Source organism: Rhineura floridana, chromosome 2, assembly GCF_030035675.1.
Source record: "Rhineura floridana isolate rRhiFlo1 chromosome 2, rRhiFlo1.hap2, whole genome shotgun sequence".
Taxonomy (NCBI): Eukaryota; Metazoa; Chordata; class Lepidosauria; order Squamata; family Rhineuridae; genus Rhineura; species Rhineura floridana.
The window spans coordinates 86896729-86913169 of NC_084481.1; the positions used below are offsets into that span (position 1 = coordinate 86896729).

Consider the following 16441-nt stretch of genomic DNA (forward strand, 5'->3'; position numbering starts at 1 on the left):
CCTTCCAGCATGCAGATGTTTTAAAAAGCAGCAACTAAACAATTCTGAGCACCAGTTCCACCATACAAAAAGAGCAGGGAAACACAATTCAAAGGGAACAAGATATGCTAAAACCTGGATTTGAGCCTGGCCATCTACCCTACTGCAGCAAGGATTGCCATCTTATTATATGTGGATGAGGTATCACACCTAGAAGTCATTGAAAGGGACTCTCTTTGGCTGCCCTTGAAAACAATTGGAAAGTTTCAGCTGGTGCAAAATGTTTAAATATTACATTAAATTAGTATCAACATTGATATCTCAGGACAGTTCAAGGTGTAGAGTTACAGACCAATTGTATACAACCACTTTAGTAACAATTAATTGTGCCATCGCTGCTGAAACAGCACACTGTTCTAGGCAAATGGAACACAGCTGGCTGGTTCTTCTCTATAATGCCTTATGTATTGAGCTCTTACTATCTGGCATGCTACGCAAATAGGCTGAAACAGATCCACTAACCTGTTTTGAATTCCAACCCTACCAGTGATAGTTTCAGATGGTGGCGACGGCGGCGGCATGTGTATTGCTTAATACATCATGGCACAATACCACAAGAGCTAGCACTGCATTTGCTTCATGATTTCTATTCCTGTGTTCTGTTGTATTGACACTGTGGCTAACAGGAGGAAGCTACTAGAGATTATTCCTACCCTTACACTTACAGGTGCTAGAGTCAGCTGTGACAGCATTGCTTGAGAACCTGAAACTTCATCTCCAGGGAACCAAAAACAGGGCATTTTCTAGAAAAGTCTCTGGTTGATCAGAGTGTTTGCAGGCTTGCAAAAAAAGAAGTGTGTGTGTGTGTTTATGGAGGAGAAGCAGTGAGTTGATGTCAGATCCCAGACATTTTAGCTTCTTATCCATGTGTTAATTAGCTATTGTATACTTTCTATCTACATACACTTCGAATGACTGGACACACTTTTAGAAATCAAAGTAATAATAAAGCAACGATTTCATTTTTTATTCATATGCTTTTTTATATATATGTATATATATCCAGGACCAATGATACTGGCTTCCTTTCCTTCAAAGAACACTTGCCTGTGAACCAGATTGTCATCACTGACATAAACAGACCTAATTCTGAAGCTGTATGGAGAATTGGCCCTTTGCGTTGCTATGGAGATAGTGAGTATCAGCTCTTTTCAGTGTCCCTTTGCACAGGCTGCCCAAGATGTCTTTCTGTGTGTGTGTTTCTGTTGAATATAAGTTCTGCTAAAAAGCAGGCTCCAAACAATAATCTCAGTGACCAATTTGTTTCAAAAAATATGTTAGGCATTTTTAAAAGAAACATGTTTCAGTACAAGTTGGGTTTTGTGGTGGCATGGAAAACCTCAGGCCTGGGGGCCAAATGTGGCCCTCCAGGCCCTTCAGTTTGGCCCTTGGAACTCTCCACAGGCCATACCCCCTATTTCCAGGCCACACCCCTCACAGGCCCAACATCAGAGCCCAAGTGCAAGACCCATTGGATTCAGCTGTTGTCCTCTAGTAGCAGAATTGCTGTTGTGTAAGTGGACTGCCAAAACTGGATATCACCATTGTCTCTGTATGTGTGTGTGTGTGTGTGTACATGTGTGCATGCGTGTGTGTGTTTCTTTGTTTATTCGTTAGGTGCTGCTGGTTTCATTTCTTTAGAATATGTATTTTTGTGACATTCTAAAAGGATGTGCCTTTGCTTTTGCAACTTTGACCACTACCTGCTCACAATTAACTATAGAGAAGGTTGTTGCTATTTGTAGGACAGTTCTGGAATGCAGCTTCTTTCAGCACCGAGGCATCCTGTCTTCTCTTCCCCACCTTCCACGCAGAATTCAGTGCAGACATTTCCTTCTTCTTCAAAACAACAGCAAGATCCGGAGTCTTCTTGGAAAATCTGGGAATGAAAGACTTTATCCAAATTGAAATAAACTGTGAGTGTATACATTGATATCTTGGTGCGGTAGTTCATACTGCACATCTGATCAGGGAATGGGATTGTTCACCTGTCTATTTGTTTAATATTTCTGATGAGTTTTTTTTTTGCTTGCTGCATTAACTATGATTGTTGTTTAAGGTAATGATATGATATTGTCGGTTTATATTCTTTTATATACTGTATTATGTCTTAATTTGCAAGCTGCATTCAGTTCTTTCTTTTAGGTAGAAAATGAAAAATGGAAATGGACTGCCTTCAAGTCGATCCCGACTTATGCTGGGTTTGCATGGTAAGTGGTATTCAGGTTACAACTGCCTTCCTCTGAGGCTGAGAGGCAGTGACTGGCCCAAGGTCACCCAATGAGCTTCATGGCTGTGTGGGGATTCGAACCCTGGTCTCCCAGGTCATAGTCCAACACTCTAACCACTACACCACACTGGCTCTCATAAGTTTTTTAAAAATAAATAATAAAGGTATTTGAGAGATTGGAGTTACGTTTTCTAAACTGCAGAGGCTGAGACGCTGAAAAATATGTTCTAAGGATTAGATGTGATAAGAAGAAATTGAGAATTATTTCAATTTTACAGCTAGCGGCACCAAGACATGTACCTTGAGAATTGATAGTTCTCCTTGCTATTTATCTCTTTGTTGCATATGTATCCCACCTTACCACTAAATAGGATATAAAATAATAAATAAATAAATAAAATGAGACAGAAATAGAGAATGAGCACACTACTAGTGTACAGTGTTTACAATGCTCTAACTTTGTATGGGTTCATTCATGTGTACACAACCAAGCCTAGAGAACAAATGAACTGGTCACATGTGCGCATATTCCATGTGTTCTTTAGGATGCTCATGATGGACAGTGGGGCAATCACTTGAAGATGGCCTCTTTTCAGACAGAGTTGCCACTTAGTGCTTCTTCCACACAATCACTGGTGGCCTCTGGTTGGTCACTGTGAGCACAGCATGCTGGACTACATGAGCCATTGACCTGATCTAGCAGGCTCTCCTTATGTTCTTGTGGCAGTAGTAGTAAAAGATTGGGAGGAAGGCATGCCAGACATTTTGTCTTGAGGTAGTGTTTGCTAGGTAGGTGAGCACATAGGTGATCAAGGTGTCAGTTATAGCAGTGGCGGGAGAGGATTTATTAAGAATTGCTTTCTGCAGCCCTTTAAAAGAACTTCACATAAAATATCGTTGTGTGTGTATTTTACTAAGCTCAGTGCCACCTCTGCTGTGCAGTGCCACCTCTGCTGCTCTGAACTGAAGCAGTACACAAACCACCTGCTTTCTATGGACGGCGTATGATATCAGTTATTAGTTGCTTGCCTCTCCTGCTTTTAGATGTTCTTGGCTGATGGTAAATAGCACTTATGCAATATGCCTTTGGAAAGTAATTGGCATGCAAAGGAACATGAGAGAGAGAAAAAGAGATTCAAAACACACAAAGGGTCATAATGGTTCTTTTTGTGGCTTGTCAATCACATTGCCTCACTCTAGAACCAAATTGAAACTACTGCCCAGCATATTAAAGAAAAAAAGAAAAGAAGCTAATTGGTAGTTTTACCTTATCTTTTATGCTGCTGGTTTAGCCTATCAATGGAAATGGAGGTGGGGGGAATAGTGTTGTGGCATTTGAGTGAAATTAGGTCTTTCTGTTCCAAATTCCATCAGGCTGAACAAATGTGGAATGAAGTGCCATCATTCCATAATATGGTTATAACAACTTCAACATGAAATGTAATAAAATAAGGCCCCCAAGGCCTTTTGATTCATTAAACCCATGGTAAATGCTGAGGTGCATTATCACTAGGTAATGAGGTATGGTTTAGTGTTAATTGCACATCAAAGTCCTATTTGGTTGATACTTAGGTGAGCTATGTTTCATTCTCAAGGGATGTACAGTCCCTTGCAAAAGTAATCAGACCCCTGACCAATGCTCTCATATTACTGAATTTGCAGATGGTACACCGTAATTTCATTCTGTATGATCTTTTATTTTGAAACACTGAAACACAAAATCAATTATTGTAAGATGACATTGTTTTACGTTGGGAAACGTTTGTAAGAAACATAAAAAACTGAAACCTGTTGCTTGCATAAGTATTCAACCCCTGTGCTGTGGAAGCTCCCAGTTTACACAGATGAAAAAACCCCTATTGAGGACACAGTTACCTTACCATTGGCCTCTACATGTGAACCATTAAAATTACTGTCACATTGTCAGGATAAAACCCCCACTGTTGAAGGATCGTTGGTCAGGCTGTGGATCTGAAGGAAAATGAACACCAAAGAGCATTTTACAGCAGTGAGAGATAATGTAATACAAATGCACAGAGTAGGAAAAGGGTACAAAATAATATCCAAGTGTTTGGATATCCCAGTGAGCACAGTTGGATCAATAATCGGAAGTGGAAGCTGCATCACACAACCCAGCCACGGCCAAGAAAAGGCCATCCCTCAAAACTCAGTGCTCAAACAAGAAGGAGACTTGTGAGGGAAGCCACAGAGAGGCCAACAATCACTTTGAAGGAACTAAGAGTTCAGTAGCTGGGAGTGGACTAATGGTGCACCAGTCAACCATATCAAGAGCTCTTCATAACACTGGCCTGTATGGGAGGGTGGCAAGAAAGAAGCCGTTACTCAAAAAGTAATACCTGAAAGCACATGTGGAGTTTGCCAGAAAGCATAAGAGTGCCTCAGCTGCGATGTGGGAAAAGGTTTTGTGGTCAGATGAGACCAAGATAGAGCTTTTTGGGCAAAACTCAAAGAGCTATGTGTGGCGCAAACCTAACACTGCCCATGCCTCAAGGTATACCATCGCTACAGGAAAGTATGGTGGTGGCAGCACTATGCTGTGGGGATGTTTCTCATCAGCTGTGACTGGGCAAAATACAGGGGAATACTGCAAGAGAACCTGCTTCAGTCCACTAAAAAACTGAAGGTTGGGAGGAAATTCACTTTTCAGCAGGACAATGATCCCAAGCACAAGGCCAAAGCAACATTGGAGTGGCTCAAGGACAAAAAGGTAAATGTCCAACAGTGGCCCAGTCAAAGTCCTGATCTCAGTCCCATTGAGAATCTTTGGTGCTCTTTGAAAATTGTGGTCCGCAAGTGACGTCCAACCAACCTGAACGACCTGAAGCGAATCTGCCAAGAGGAATGGGCCAAAATCCCTCCAACACTGTGTGCAAAGCTGGTACATACCTACCCCAAAAGAATTAAAGCTGTTATTGCAGCAAAAGGTGGCTCTACCAAATATTAATGTGTGGGGGCTGAATACTTAGGCAAGCAACATATTTTTTATGTTTCTTACAAACATTTCCCAACATAAAATCAATGTCACCTGACAATAATTGATTTTGAGTTTCAGTGTTGCAAAATAAAATATCATACAGAAAGAAATTACAATGTACCATTTGTAATTCAGTAATATGAGAGCATTGGTCAGGGGTCTGATTACTTTTGCAAAGCACTGTATATATGGCTTTGACATGAAATGATGTCAAAATAATGCAGTCCATCAAGATGATAGTTTAGCATGCACTTTATATCAGCTGATGTAAAATGTGGGCAAATATGAAACCAGTCATTTCATTAGACATTAGGGGTTTTTTTAATTAGCAGCTTCTTTGACCTAATAAATCAATATTAATTAGGTCAAAGAAGCTGCTAATAATAAAAAAACCTAATGTCTGACTCTGAATTGGATCCGCAGCATTAGCACCCTCAACAGTTAATCTGTGGACTACTCAAAATATGGCCATTTTGGTTGAATAAAATGGCCATATTTTTAGTCCATAGATTAGCTGTTGTGGGTGCAAATGCCATGGATCCAATTCAGAGTTAGACATGCCTCAGCTCTTTAAAATCAATGGCTTGGATTCTAATGATCTATGGTCACGGGTTGGAGTTTTCCTGCCTCCTCCTTCCCTATGCAGTCTCATCTGTGTGTTCCCCCCATCTTCTCCTGGGTGGACCCTTGGAAATTGTATGGGTTGTGATGTGTGCAGCTGTGAGTTGGGGGAAATTAACACCTCTTCTCTGTTTATATAGCCAATTACTGCAGTGATGGTTCTATGGCAGAGGTATAGTGTTAGGACTCTTGCTTCAGTCTTATCCTGATAACTTGTAATTAGGCCCTGCTGAGACTATTTTGGCTTTCCTGACCTAACTCACTTCAGGCTCTCACATAAAAGGAAGCAGGAAGGAAGTCAGAGGGTTTTTATGTTTAGCTTTGCTTCTGAACATGCTTTGCCTATCCATTTTTGGACAGGCCTATAGCCGACTTCTATTGCCTTGTCTTTCTGGAGTTCAGCCCCTTTTAACTGTGCCCTGGAACTGATTATACTCCAGATCTGATGCTGACAAGACCTACATCTGAGACCCTGACCCTGCAAACATGGTTCATGCACCAACTGACTCATAGCAAACAACCCAGAAAATATGTGATTGCTAATACGTGTTCACAAGAAGGAGCAGAGCTAGTTTATAAGATTTCAAAAGAAATCCTGAGGCATTGTAAGTGAGTTTATGTTTTATCAAGGGATATAGCCATGAAGCTCATTGGGTGACCTTGGGCCAGTCACTGCCTCTCAGCCTCAGAGGAAGGCAATGATGAGCCCCCTCTGAGCACCACTTACCATGAAAACCCTATTCATGGGGTCTCCACAAGTCGGAATCAACTTGAAGGCAGTCCATTTCCACTTTCATATGGGAAGTGGGTTGTTGTTGTTCAGTTTAATCTCTTTATAAGAGTCTTTAAAAGTTCCTTTCTATGAGCCTTAAAAACCTGTTCCAAATTTATTTTGTGGAATACATCCTTTGTAGAACATACCTTCTCTAAACTAACTTGTAAGATCCTCTTCCATTTGGCTTAGAGTACTTTTTCTGGTTTTTGAAGTTTCCTTTTCTTCAGTTTTTGAAAAGTTGGGTTGTGCAGGTCCAAACAAGTGTCAGTGATTTAAGCAGCAGAATAATCCACTGTGGATCATACTTAAGCAAAAAGGAAAAATTCCTAGGTTTGTTCCACCTTCCTTTAAATTCTGCTGCCTTTAGTCAGAATAGAAAGGGGGCTTGTAAAGAAGAAAATTTAAAAGTGACTTTTAAAGGCACAAATGTAGTGATGTTTATAGCAGATTTGAATTAATATTAGAACTTTACACCCTTTGAAAGACTTCAAACATTAATTATTTTCTCCCAAATTATTGGTTTTTGTATATCAACAGGTTATTCATAATTCTGAAAATAAAAAATTCAGTTTGAGATTGTCATTTAATATTAATCTGTTATGAGAATCTAGGGCAGCGTTTCCCAACTAGTGGGCCACCAGATGTTGTTGGACCACAATTCCCATCTTTCCTGACCATTGGCAATGCTGGCTGAGGCTGATGGGAGTTGTGGTCCAACAACATCTGGTGGCCCACTAGTTGGGAAACGCTGATCTAGGGCATCTAAAAAACGGTGCATTTTTGGGAAACACTTATATCTCTTGCAAAAATTCCCTCCCTTTCAGCATTTTTGAGGGGAAGATAGGAAGCACTTCATCACTCTCAACTGACGTCATGATGTCATTGCATAGTGAATTCAAAATGGCTATGTTGGTATACTTACAAAGCGAATTCAGAAAGAGGCTTTACTTTGAATTAGTTCTGAGATCTCATGATGTAACAAAGGCTGATCAGCAGCATACCACAGTGACATCATCAGACACTGAGTATATTAAGTCAAAGGGTTGTTCTGTCACTGCAAGCATTGCACTAGTAGGAATCCTCGCACTGGCTTCTGCTAGAGTAACAAGTTAGTGGAATGAGTTAGTCATGATGCCATCTAGCCAGGTATTGTCTACTCCGAATGGGGGTCACTTTCTAAGATCTACAGGCTGTGGTATTTCCTGCTCCCATTTCCAGAGATCCTTTAGTCAGAGATGTCCCTGACTGATCTTGGGGCTTTCTACATGCAAGCCACGTGCTCTGCCACTGAGCTATCAACCCACTGTGTTTATTACTCAGGAAAAAGGTGCCATTTGGGAAAGGAAGGCAGATGGTAACAAAATACCCCAAAGCAACACTAGAGAAGGGAAGTAAGTATGTCAAACAGCAAAGAAAGTGCAAGAAAAGGCTCTGTTCAATGAGTTTCAGGAAATAATTTGGAAAAGCCATTGGCCTTGAAAATTTTCATTTGTGAATATTTGAGACAGCCCTACCAGAGTCCAATATAATACACCTCATAAATAACCAAGGTTACCCGGTAGGCACCGACCTGTGTGAGAGCCTCTCAGTGGTGGTTCTCCATTTGGAGGATGCCCTCCCTGGTGAGGTGCATCTCTCTGCTCTGTTATTGACTTTGAGGAGGAAGTCTAAAACATTCCTGTTTACCCAGACATTTGATGACTGTAAGACACTGTTTCAGGGAACCCTGAAATCATTGGCTGAGAGAATGTGATAGTTTTTAACTGTTTTTAGAATGTTTTTAATGATAAGCTACTACTTGTTAAGTGGGGGTGGGGAATACAATCCTGTTTAATTTCCTTTTCATTCCCTACATTAATTACCACACCAAAACCAGATTTTTAGTAGTAGTAGTAGTAGTAGCAGCAGCAGCAGCAATAGTAACAACAACAACAACAATCATGTGCCCCACAGGCTCATAACTACCAATGAAATTTGTCCACTACAGACTAATGTTCAGTGCAGGAGGTTATTAATCTGTCCATTAATTTGTTTGAAAGTAGAAATGATGAATCTTTGGCCCTTCAGTTTTTGCTGGACTGCAGCTTTTATCATCTCTGACAGTTGGCCGTATTGGCTGGGGCTGATGGGAATTGGAATCCAACAACATCTGGAGGGCCACTGTTCCCCACACCTGTTTTAAAGCTTGCAGGCCTAATTGTGATACAACAGTTTATTATTTTATGGCATTCCCTTTTGTCAAATTCATACAATTTCCAAGAGCTGCTCAGGCAGTTGTGCCATATCTTTTTACCTCAGATGTTGTTATGATCTCTCTGGTCATCCTACTACTTGCTCAGCTCTTCAACACTACTCTTCTCAGGGCCCATCTTGAATTTCCTTCCTGATAGCACTCTCCGCGTTCTGTCTACCTCATGAGAGGAAGCCAAAAAACAAAGCAAAATAAAAAACCTGACCCATTTGCAAAACCTTATATGTCGATTTATTTCTTGTTTCACAAACTGGTCTTAGCATCCTCCTTTCCCAAAATATGCTCACTAGAGATCCCTTCTCTATCTCCCTTTTACTTATGAATACAATCTAGGCCTCTCCCTAGACCAGCCAATTTCATATTCGTTCAGCTCCATCTCTCTGTTCATATTTACAAAGCCACCTGATCTTCATTCTGCTTTTTTAAAACCTTGAACATTCTAGAAGCAGTAGCATCCATCCTAGATTTCATTCTGAGCCTCTACATCTATGTGAGGCTTTCCCCCCTCTCAAGCTGCCCCTGCTGTTATTCTTCCATCCAAAATGGGTCCCAAGGGAAGTCCACAGGCACAGAGAAGAAGAGTGACAGACAGCACAGCATGCTGAAATTCACAAAATGCAAATATTTAACCAGTGAGTTGATTTACAATCAAGGTTTCTTCATTTGAGAATGGAAGTGAACCTTACGTTGATCTTTATTTGCCAGTAAATAAATACAGTTCTTATAGAAAATAATGATCCTGTTGTTTTTATGATTTCTCTTGGTATACACTTGAGAAAGTCACATAGTTCATCTTATTATTTCCAGCTCCTAAGGAGATCAGCTTCGTGGTAGATGTTGGGAATGGTCCAGTCAAAGTCACTGTCCAGTCCCCAACCCCCTTGAATGACAACCAGTGGCATTACTTGCATGCTGAACGGAATCTCAAAGAAACTTCTCTTCAGGTGGACAACCTTCCAAAGAAGATTCTGGAGGCACCAACTGAAGGACATTTCCGATTGCAGCTCAATAGTCAGTTATTTGTAGGTAGGGATAGCCAAGTGGTGTTTATTGATCCCCTCCCCAGTTTTGATTGCTATAAGGTTTATAATCATTCCTTTAAGTATCAGATATATAATTTCATTGGTTACTTGGTCTGTGGATTTTTGAGGATGGAATATCAGTTACTCTGCAGGGTGTTTAACAGGCAGGTGAGTAGCCTGGTGACTTTTGGAATTTTTTAGTCTTGGGTCTTTGTATTGAAAAGTGATGGATTTGTAGGTAAGAGGTGGAAAACTGAGGTTTGTGTGATGCAAGCAGTTCATGAAACGTTAAAGAGTTATCTTGCCCATTTCACCTTTTTTTATTGAATTTACGATCCCAACATAATGGTTTGAACAAAGGAACAAAGAAAGCTACTTTTTACCAAGTCAGATCATTGGTCCACGTAGCTGAGTATTGTCTATACTGACTGGCAGCAACTCCCTATGATTTCAGACAAAGGACATTTCCAGCCCTACCGGGAGATACCAGCAATTGAACATGGTACCTTCTACATGCAAAGCAGAAGTTCTACCACTGATTTGCAATTTGGATTGCAAAATATAGGCAACAGTACTATACCTTGAATAAAGATCCATTACATCTAGAATCTCAGATACATTTGCATCCTGTAGGCTAGAAGACACAAGTGTCATTTCTCTTTCCGGTTTTGAGTTGCTGTATTTCAGTGTTTGCCTCTACATGTCAGAGGAGGTCCATAATTCTGATGCATCTTAATAAATGTTTATTATTCTGAGGTTGAAGCCCAGAACTTCCCATTCTCTGTTTCAGGTTCAGTATTGTAGTACCCATAGCCTAAAGTTCAGGGGCTGGTAGTTTTTTCCTTACATAAAACATTCTCAAAATCAATGGAACAGGTAGACTGTTATTGCTTTCTGAGGAATTAATAGGAAACAGAAATAGATAGGCAGTGGGGTCACTGAGAGGTACTGGATCATCATCCACAAATCATTAGACTCGCCCTGGCTTCCTTGGACTGACACAGCACTGTGCTAGCAATTTGTATTAGTTAGGGGAAACTATGGGGGGTTAGGTGGTGTAGTAAATGGTAAAGAGGAGAAATATGAGAAGTTCTGTCTTATTTTTCTAGGATAGGATACTCCTTTAGATACAGTAGCACATTTCCCTGTTTACACTTTTCAGGTGTAGAAGTGATCATAGGATGTCTGTTCACCATTCTCAAATAGTTCTATTAGCATTGCACCTTAGATTAGCTGGATGACCTTGGCTACCATGACTTGTTTCTGACAAATATTCTTTGTAATTGTCTAAGCTACTTATCAATACAGGAAATTTTGAATATGGTGACCTACAGAGCTTTGTAACGCAAGTTCTGTCTCATGCATGGGGGAGAAGAATCCTACATTGTCACATATGTAATTCTTAACTTTAGTTATTCCTCCAATCTGGAGGTAGCTTATTTTGCACTCCAATACATTCTATATACACCATCCCAGAACATCTTGCAATTCTAATTGTTAAAGGATTCAGTTACCCAAGTACAGATGAAACCAGAACAAATTATCGCCATGTCCACAGTGTCCTTTCATGAGTACAAGGGTCAGGGCAATGTTTTGTAATTTTCTTCACTGGTCTCTAGGAATGCTAATATGGATATACTGTAGTTATGTACAAAGATGCCCTGACTTAAAAAAAAAAGATAGACGTGCTGTAAAATTGTTAAGCTAGTTTTACAAGACATTAAAACCTGCAATTTAGTAGTCCTTATTACTAGAGCCCTAATTACTAGAAATGTCTAAGGGGGGGATTGTGATGTGAAATGTACTCCAGAATGATGGCCAACACTCTAGTAATATTTAGTAAGCCATGCATGCAATGGAACGTAGGTGAATTAAGAGCTCCTTCTTTGTACATTTGCTCAGGTGGGAGAAAAGGAGGGTATTCCAGTGAAAGTCTGGAGCATAGAACTACAAATGGGGCAAGCCACAGGCATGACTTGATCAATTGGTAGTCTTCATACCCTTTTAACAATCCTTGGTATAGAAGTATTTCCAGTGCTGGACAGAAATGTATATATGCTTGTCAAATGCAAATTGCCTTGACTAGTAGGGTTATAAGGAGCTGTGCAACTGAAGTCTTTCCTTGCCTGCTACCTTAGGTCTCAAAGGAGATATGAGATAACTGGATATGACAAAGAATAAACAGGAAACTTTATAACAGCAAAGTATGCACCATGAGCTGGCCTACCACCACCACCATGTTATTACTGAATGAAGCAGAGATCCCAAGAAAGTCACTTCAATGTCTGAAAATCTAGCATGGAAAGGAGAATGTAATTAGCTCTGGGTATAATATGAGTACTGTAAAATCCTTATTACTGGTATTTTCGGCTTCCCAGACCACATGTTTCAGATACTGTGACTTGCAAGAATATGGTAGAAGAATGCTGCTCTGCCTTTTAATTTGGAATGCAGCAAGCTGCCCTAAGATTTCAAGAGCCTCAGAACAAATGTATTCAGCTTTAACCTGTTAACTTTAATCCAGAAGTTGTCTCAAGTTATGCTGTCACTGCATGTTGGACTCGCACCAGGCTGTTGAAAGGGAAGCCCACTAGATATGCAAGGCCAAGATTACATGTGCCCTTCATGAGCCTGACTGTTCATGCACAATTAATATGGAGATCATATTTTACAGTCTTTGAAGTGGCTTCTCAGTGCACATTCTTTGAAAACGTTTAATAAGGACTTTGCTTTGGTAAAGGGTTAGTGATTCAAATAAAAGTATGCTCTACCTTTTTTGTCTCCTTTGTACTAGGAGCAACTGCTTCTAGACAGAAAGGTTTTATGGGGTGTATTCGCTCTCTTCATCTAAATGGGCAAAAACTTGATCTTGAAGAGAGGGCCAAAGTCACCCCTGGTGTCAAACCTGGATGCCCTGGACATTGCAGCAGTTATGGTAACCTTTGCCACAATGGAGGTAAATGTGTGGAGAAGTTAAATGGCTACCTGTGTGACTGCACCAGCTCTCCATATGAAGGACCTTTCTGCAGGGAAGGTATGTATAGCTATGTAGCAGGTTTTTATTTTTTCTTCCACGAAGCAAAAGTTGATCAAACTTCATTGTACAAAGAAACTGGATGGAAGCTATTACCATACTGTAGGTATATCTTGAATTTTAATGTCCCTTTCCATTGATTAAAACCTGTTGGCAAATTTTGTATAATTTTTTTTCAGTTTAATTTTTTTGGTCTTGGAATAGAATTTATTTGACATCAAGAAGCTCAAAATGCAGAGGCATCCATTTTAAGAATGAATGTTTGGAATTTAGACTGACATAGGGAAAATAGAAGAACTGCTGGTCCGAGAACTAGAGTGGGTTAATTGTCTCCTGCCCCAGAATATGAAATTGATTTGTATTCCTATGACATGTCCACAGATAAACTGGAAAAGATCAAGACTGGAGCTGATATGAAAATCTGACCCAGCCAAATTTCTAGGCATTATGGGATTATAGGGAGGGCCAAAAACCTTCCTAAAAATACAGAGAGGAAGGTGGACACTTGACTAGTGGAGACAAATTATGAGGATGCTTACAGTCTGATGAGGTGGCCTTGTGATCTTTTATCTCTCTCCCTTTTTAACTTAAAAAAACAAACAAGCTGCTGAACTCAGAAGCCAGATATCTTTTAAGAATGGCATTTGGAATAGCAGTACATGATAGCATAGCATGGTTTACAGCAGCATTGCATAGGAAAAAGATGACTGCCCCGTGGATATTTGTTGGACCATTTTCTCAGCTGTACCTGTGTGCTGAGATAGTCATCTGAGGCAGTTGCCATCTGAGTTAAGGCAGGGCATGTCTGGGGAGAGGGACTTCATAGTGATGGCATCCTGGGTGTGGAATGCCTTGCCAAAGTGTGCCTGCCCTTCTGTCACTTCATTACCAGGTTGAGATAGAAGGCTCCATCCATTTCTGTTTTCTCCGTTTCTCATTTTTCCAGTCTTAAATTCCCTTCTCCACATTTCTGCAGCCATTTGCGATTGTTTTTTAAATCCTCATGAAAATGTTCTAGCATTTTAGTTCTCCTAGTAAATTGTTCTCCTAGTAAACAATTTTTGCAAGCAGTTTCTCCTTGTGCAATACATTTTTGTATGTTATTTTCACTCATATATTCATTTTTATGTACACTTTCCCGTAACATATGCATTTTTGTAAACATTGTTTGCTTGGCGAACTGCATTGCAAAATTTGAATAAGTGCAAATATTGAAGGATGGCTGTGTTTCAGTTCTCATTTTGTTTCGGAAAGGGCAAATTTGATAGATTCAGCTTGAAAGGCGGACTGAATTGAATTTCCCATCCATCCCTAGTACCAGGAAAAGGTTTTCCCAGGCTTTGTAATCTTCTTTAAGTTGCTTTAGAAATGTATTTGATCATTCTGTATTGTTTTCATTTTAAAACTTTACTAATAAGTTTTAAAATTAATTAGAAAAAAAAACCCAAATAAACAAACTACAATGAGATATAGGAACACTTGTCTGATAAACACATTACACAAAAACAATTCCATGGGAAGATTCTGTTCACAATCAGGTGAGACAATAACTACAGGGAGTACATGCATGAATATATTTCACTGATTCTTCCAAATAAATCTATATTTTGGTGGGAGGTAACAAGACATCATATTTCTCTCCATAGGGCCACCAAATTGCAGCTAAGTCCTCAGGTACTCCTGTCCCCCTGATTATTTTAAGATCATGAGTTAACTTTTCCATTGTAAATGTATGCAGAGACTTTTTATACCACACATCCATTGTGTAATATGAAACATCCTTCCATTCCTGGGCTATTGTTAACCGGGCTGCTACTAGTAAAAAAATAATGGAAGGTTTGAATATAATATCAGCATTTCATCACAAAACTTAGATAGTAAACATAATTTTGGATCTCGTACCAATTTTTTTCCAATAATAGAGCTAATTTCCCCTTGCACTTTGTCCTAAAATATCAATACCTGTCCACATTCCCAAAACATATGCCAATAAGTTTCCATATCATTTTGTCTTTTTATCTTGCATTGTGCTGCTGCAATATTGTTACTGCTGCTTTTCATTTTTTTTGTCTTGGTTTTTCCAATTGTATTTTATCTTGAGACTGCAAGTCATCCTGGGAGTGCCAGTGTGGTACTGAATGTGTGAGGTAGACGTATTTATATAAATTAATGCATGCACTTACCCTATGATATTTAATGGAGAAGTTGTGTCCTTGCCTTCTTGCTTGAATACATAGTAACTTGCAGGACAACAATAAATAATTGAATTTTGGAGTCTCAAAGTGTATAAGGAGAAGGTTCACAGGCTGTTCCAATCAGCCTAAAATTTCAGACCTGGCCTGGGTCATACATGAATTGTTTGGGATGTGCAAAATCCCATATTTCATTGAACTCAAGGCTTCGGCAGAACATTCCATCAAGCTCTAATTATTTGCCAGACTCAAATAGGACAACTCTGTGAGTCAGAGATTCATCTTATCGTTCACCTTGGGAGCAGCCTTAGGAAATCAATATTCAGCAGTCAGGCAATTGTGAGTAAAATGAGATAGGAAAAAAATGGGGGATGGTTTTCAGGGGAATGAAGACAAAGGCCTCTTAAGCATATCTCAACAGATACAAAGAGAGAGAGAAAAGAACACATGCTTTAGATGAAAAGTTCTTTGGGGAATGTCCTAATAATCCCCCATAATCTTCCTCTGTTTTAAAATCATAGCCAGGATCTGTTTGAGCATTTCTAATTTAGTTGCTGCCCTTTCATTACAAATGCCCTGTGTGTAGGCAGGGGAACAGAACCTGCCTGCTATAAACTGGCAGTATCCCATTGAAGTCAGTGGAGCTTGGGCTGATTTAAATAACTGCAAGTGCTTTGAATAAAATGCCCAGAACCCGCCTGAAGAAGAGGCATGGAAAGCAGTGTGTTAGCAAAAGAACTGGGTTCATAGATTTCTATGCTAAACCTTACTGAAACCTGTAAGCAGAGGTCAACCAAAAACCATTTATTGAAATTAGTCACATTAAGGTATAGTTTCTGTACCTTTCATAGAGATTGCTAATGTGAAATCTGGAATGCATGACTCAGTGTAGGTAGCAAAGGGCACACAAAGATCACTTATGTTGCTGCTTTCACTATTGGCATTGAATACGTCATACTGCCCTTTAAATATATGAAACTATTGCTGCTAATTTTAGTCATTCAAATTTGAGAAGTAATATTTTCATACGCTTTTACTGAAAAGCATTACCACCTGGGATTTTGTCCTAGTTCAAGAACCAACTTGTCCACTTGATTCTGACTCATTTTTTGCAGTGGATCTGATCCATGCATGCCTTCCACCTTCCCCACATTTTTTTACAGTCCAGGCTGGCCCCCTGCCCATCTCCATGGCCCATAACATGACAGCAGATCAGTGCAGCTGCATTGTATGTTTAGTGAAATCCTTCTTGTTGGCACATGTTGTCTGGTACCGTAAAGTA

The 16441-nt window shown here is 39.8% G+C and overlaps 1 protein-coding gene across 4 annotated transcripts in view; it reads left to right on the plus strand.

Annotated features, from left to right (window-relative positions):
* Positions 1-16441, plus strand: part of LOC133376647 (contactin-associated protein-like 5) — a 107959-nt gene that overhangs the window by 33889 nt on the left and 57629 nt on the right. For all 4 annotated transcript variants that reach the window (XM_061609193.1, XM_061609194.1, XM_061609192.1 and 1 more), the window contains exons 3-6: positions 1046-1173; positions 1785-1955; positions 9719-9937; positions 12728-12967. In XM_061609193.1, coding sequence (XP_061465177.1) covers positions 1046-1173; positions 1785-1955; positions 9719-9937; positions 12728-12967 — 758 coding nt within the window. The remainder of the gene's footprint in view (positions 1-1045; positions 1174-1784; positions 1956-9718; positions 9938-12727; positions 12968-16441) is intronic.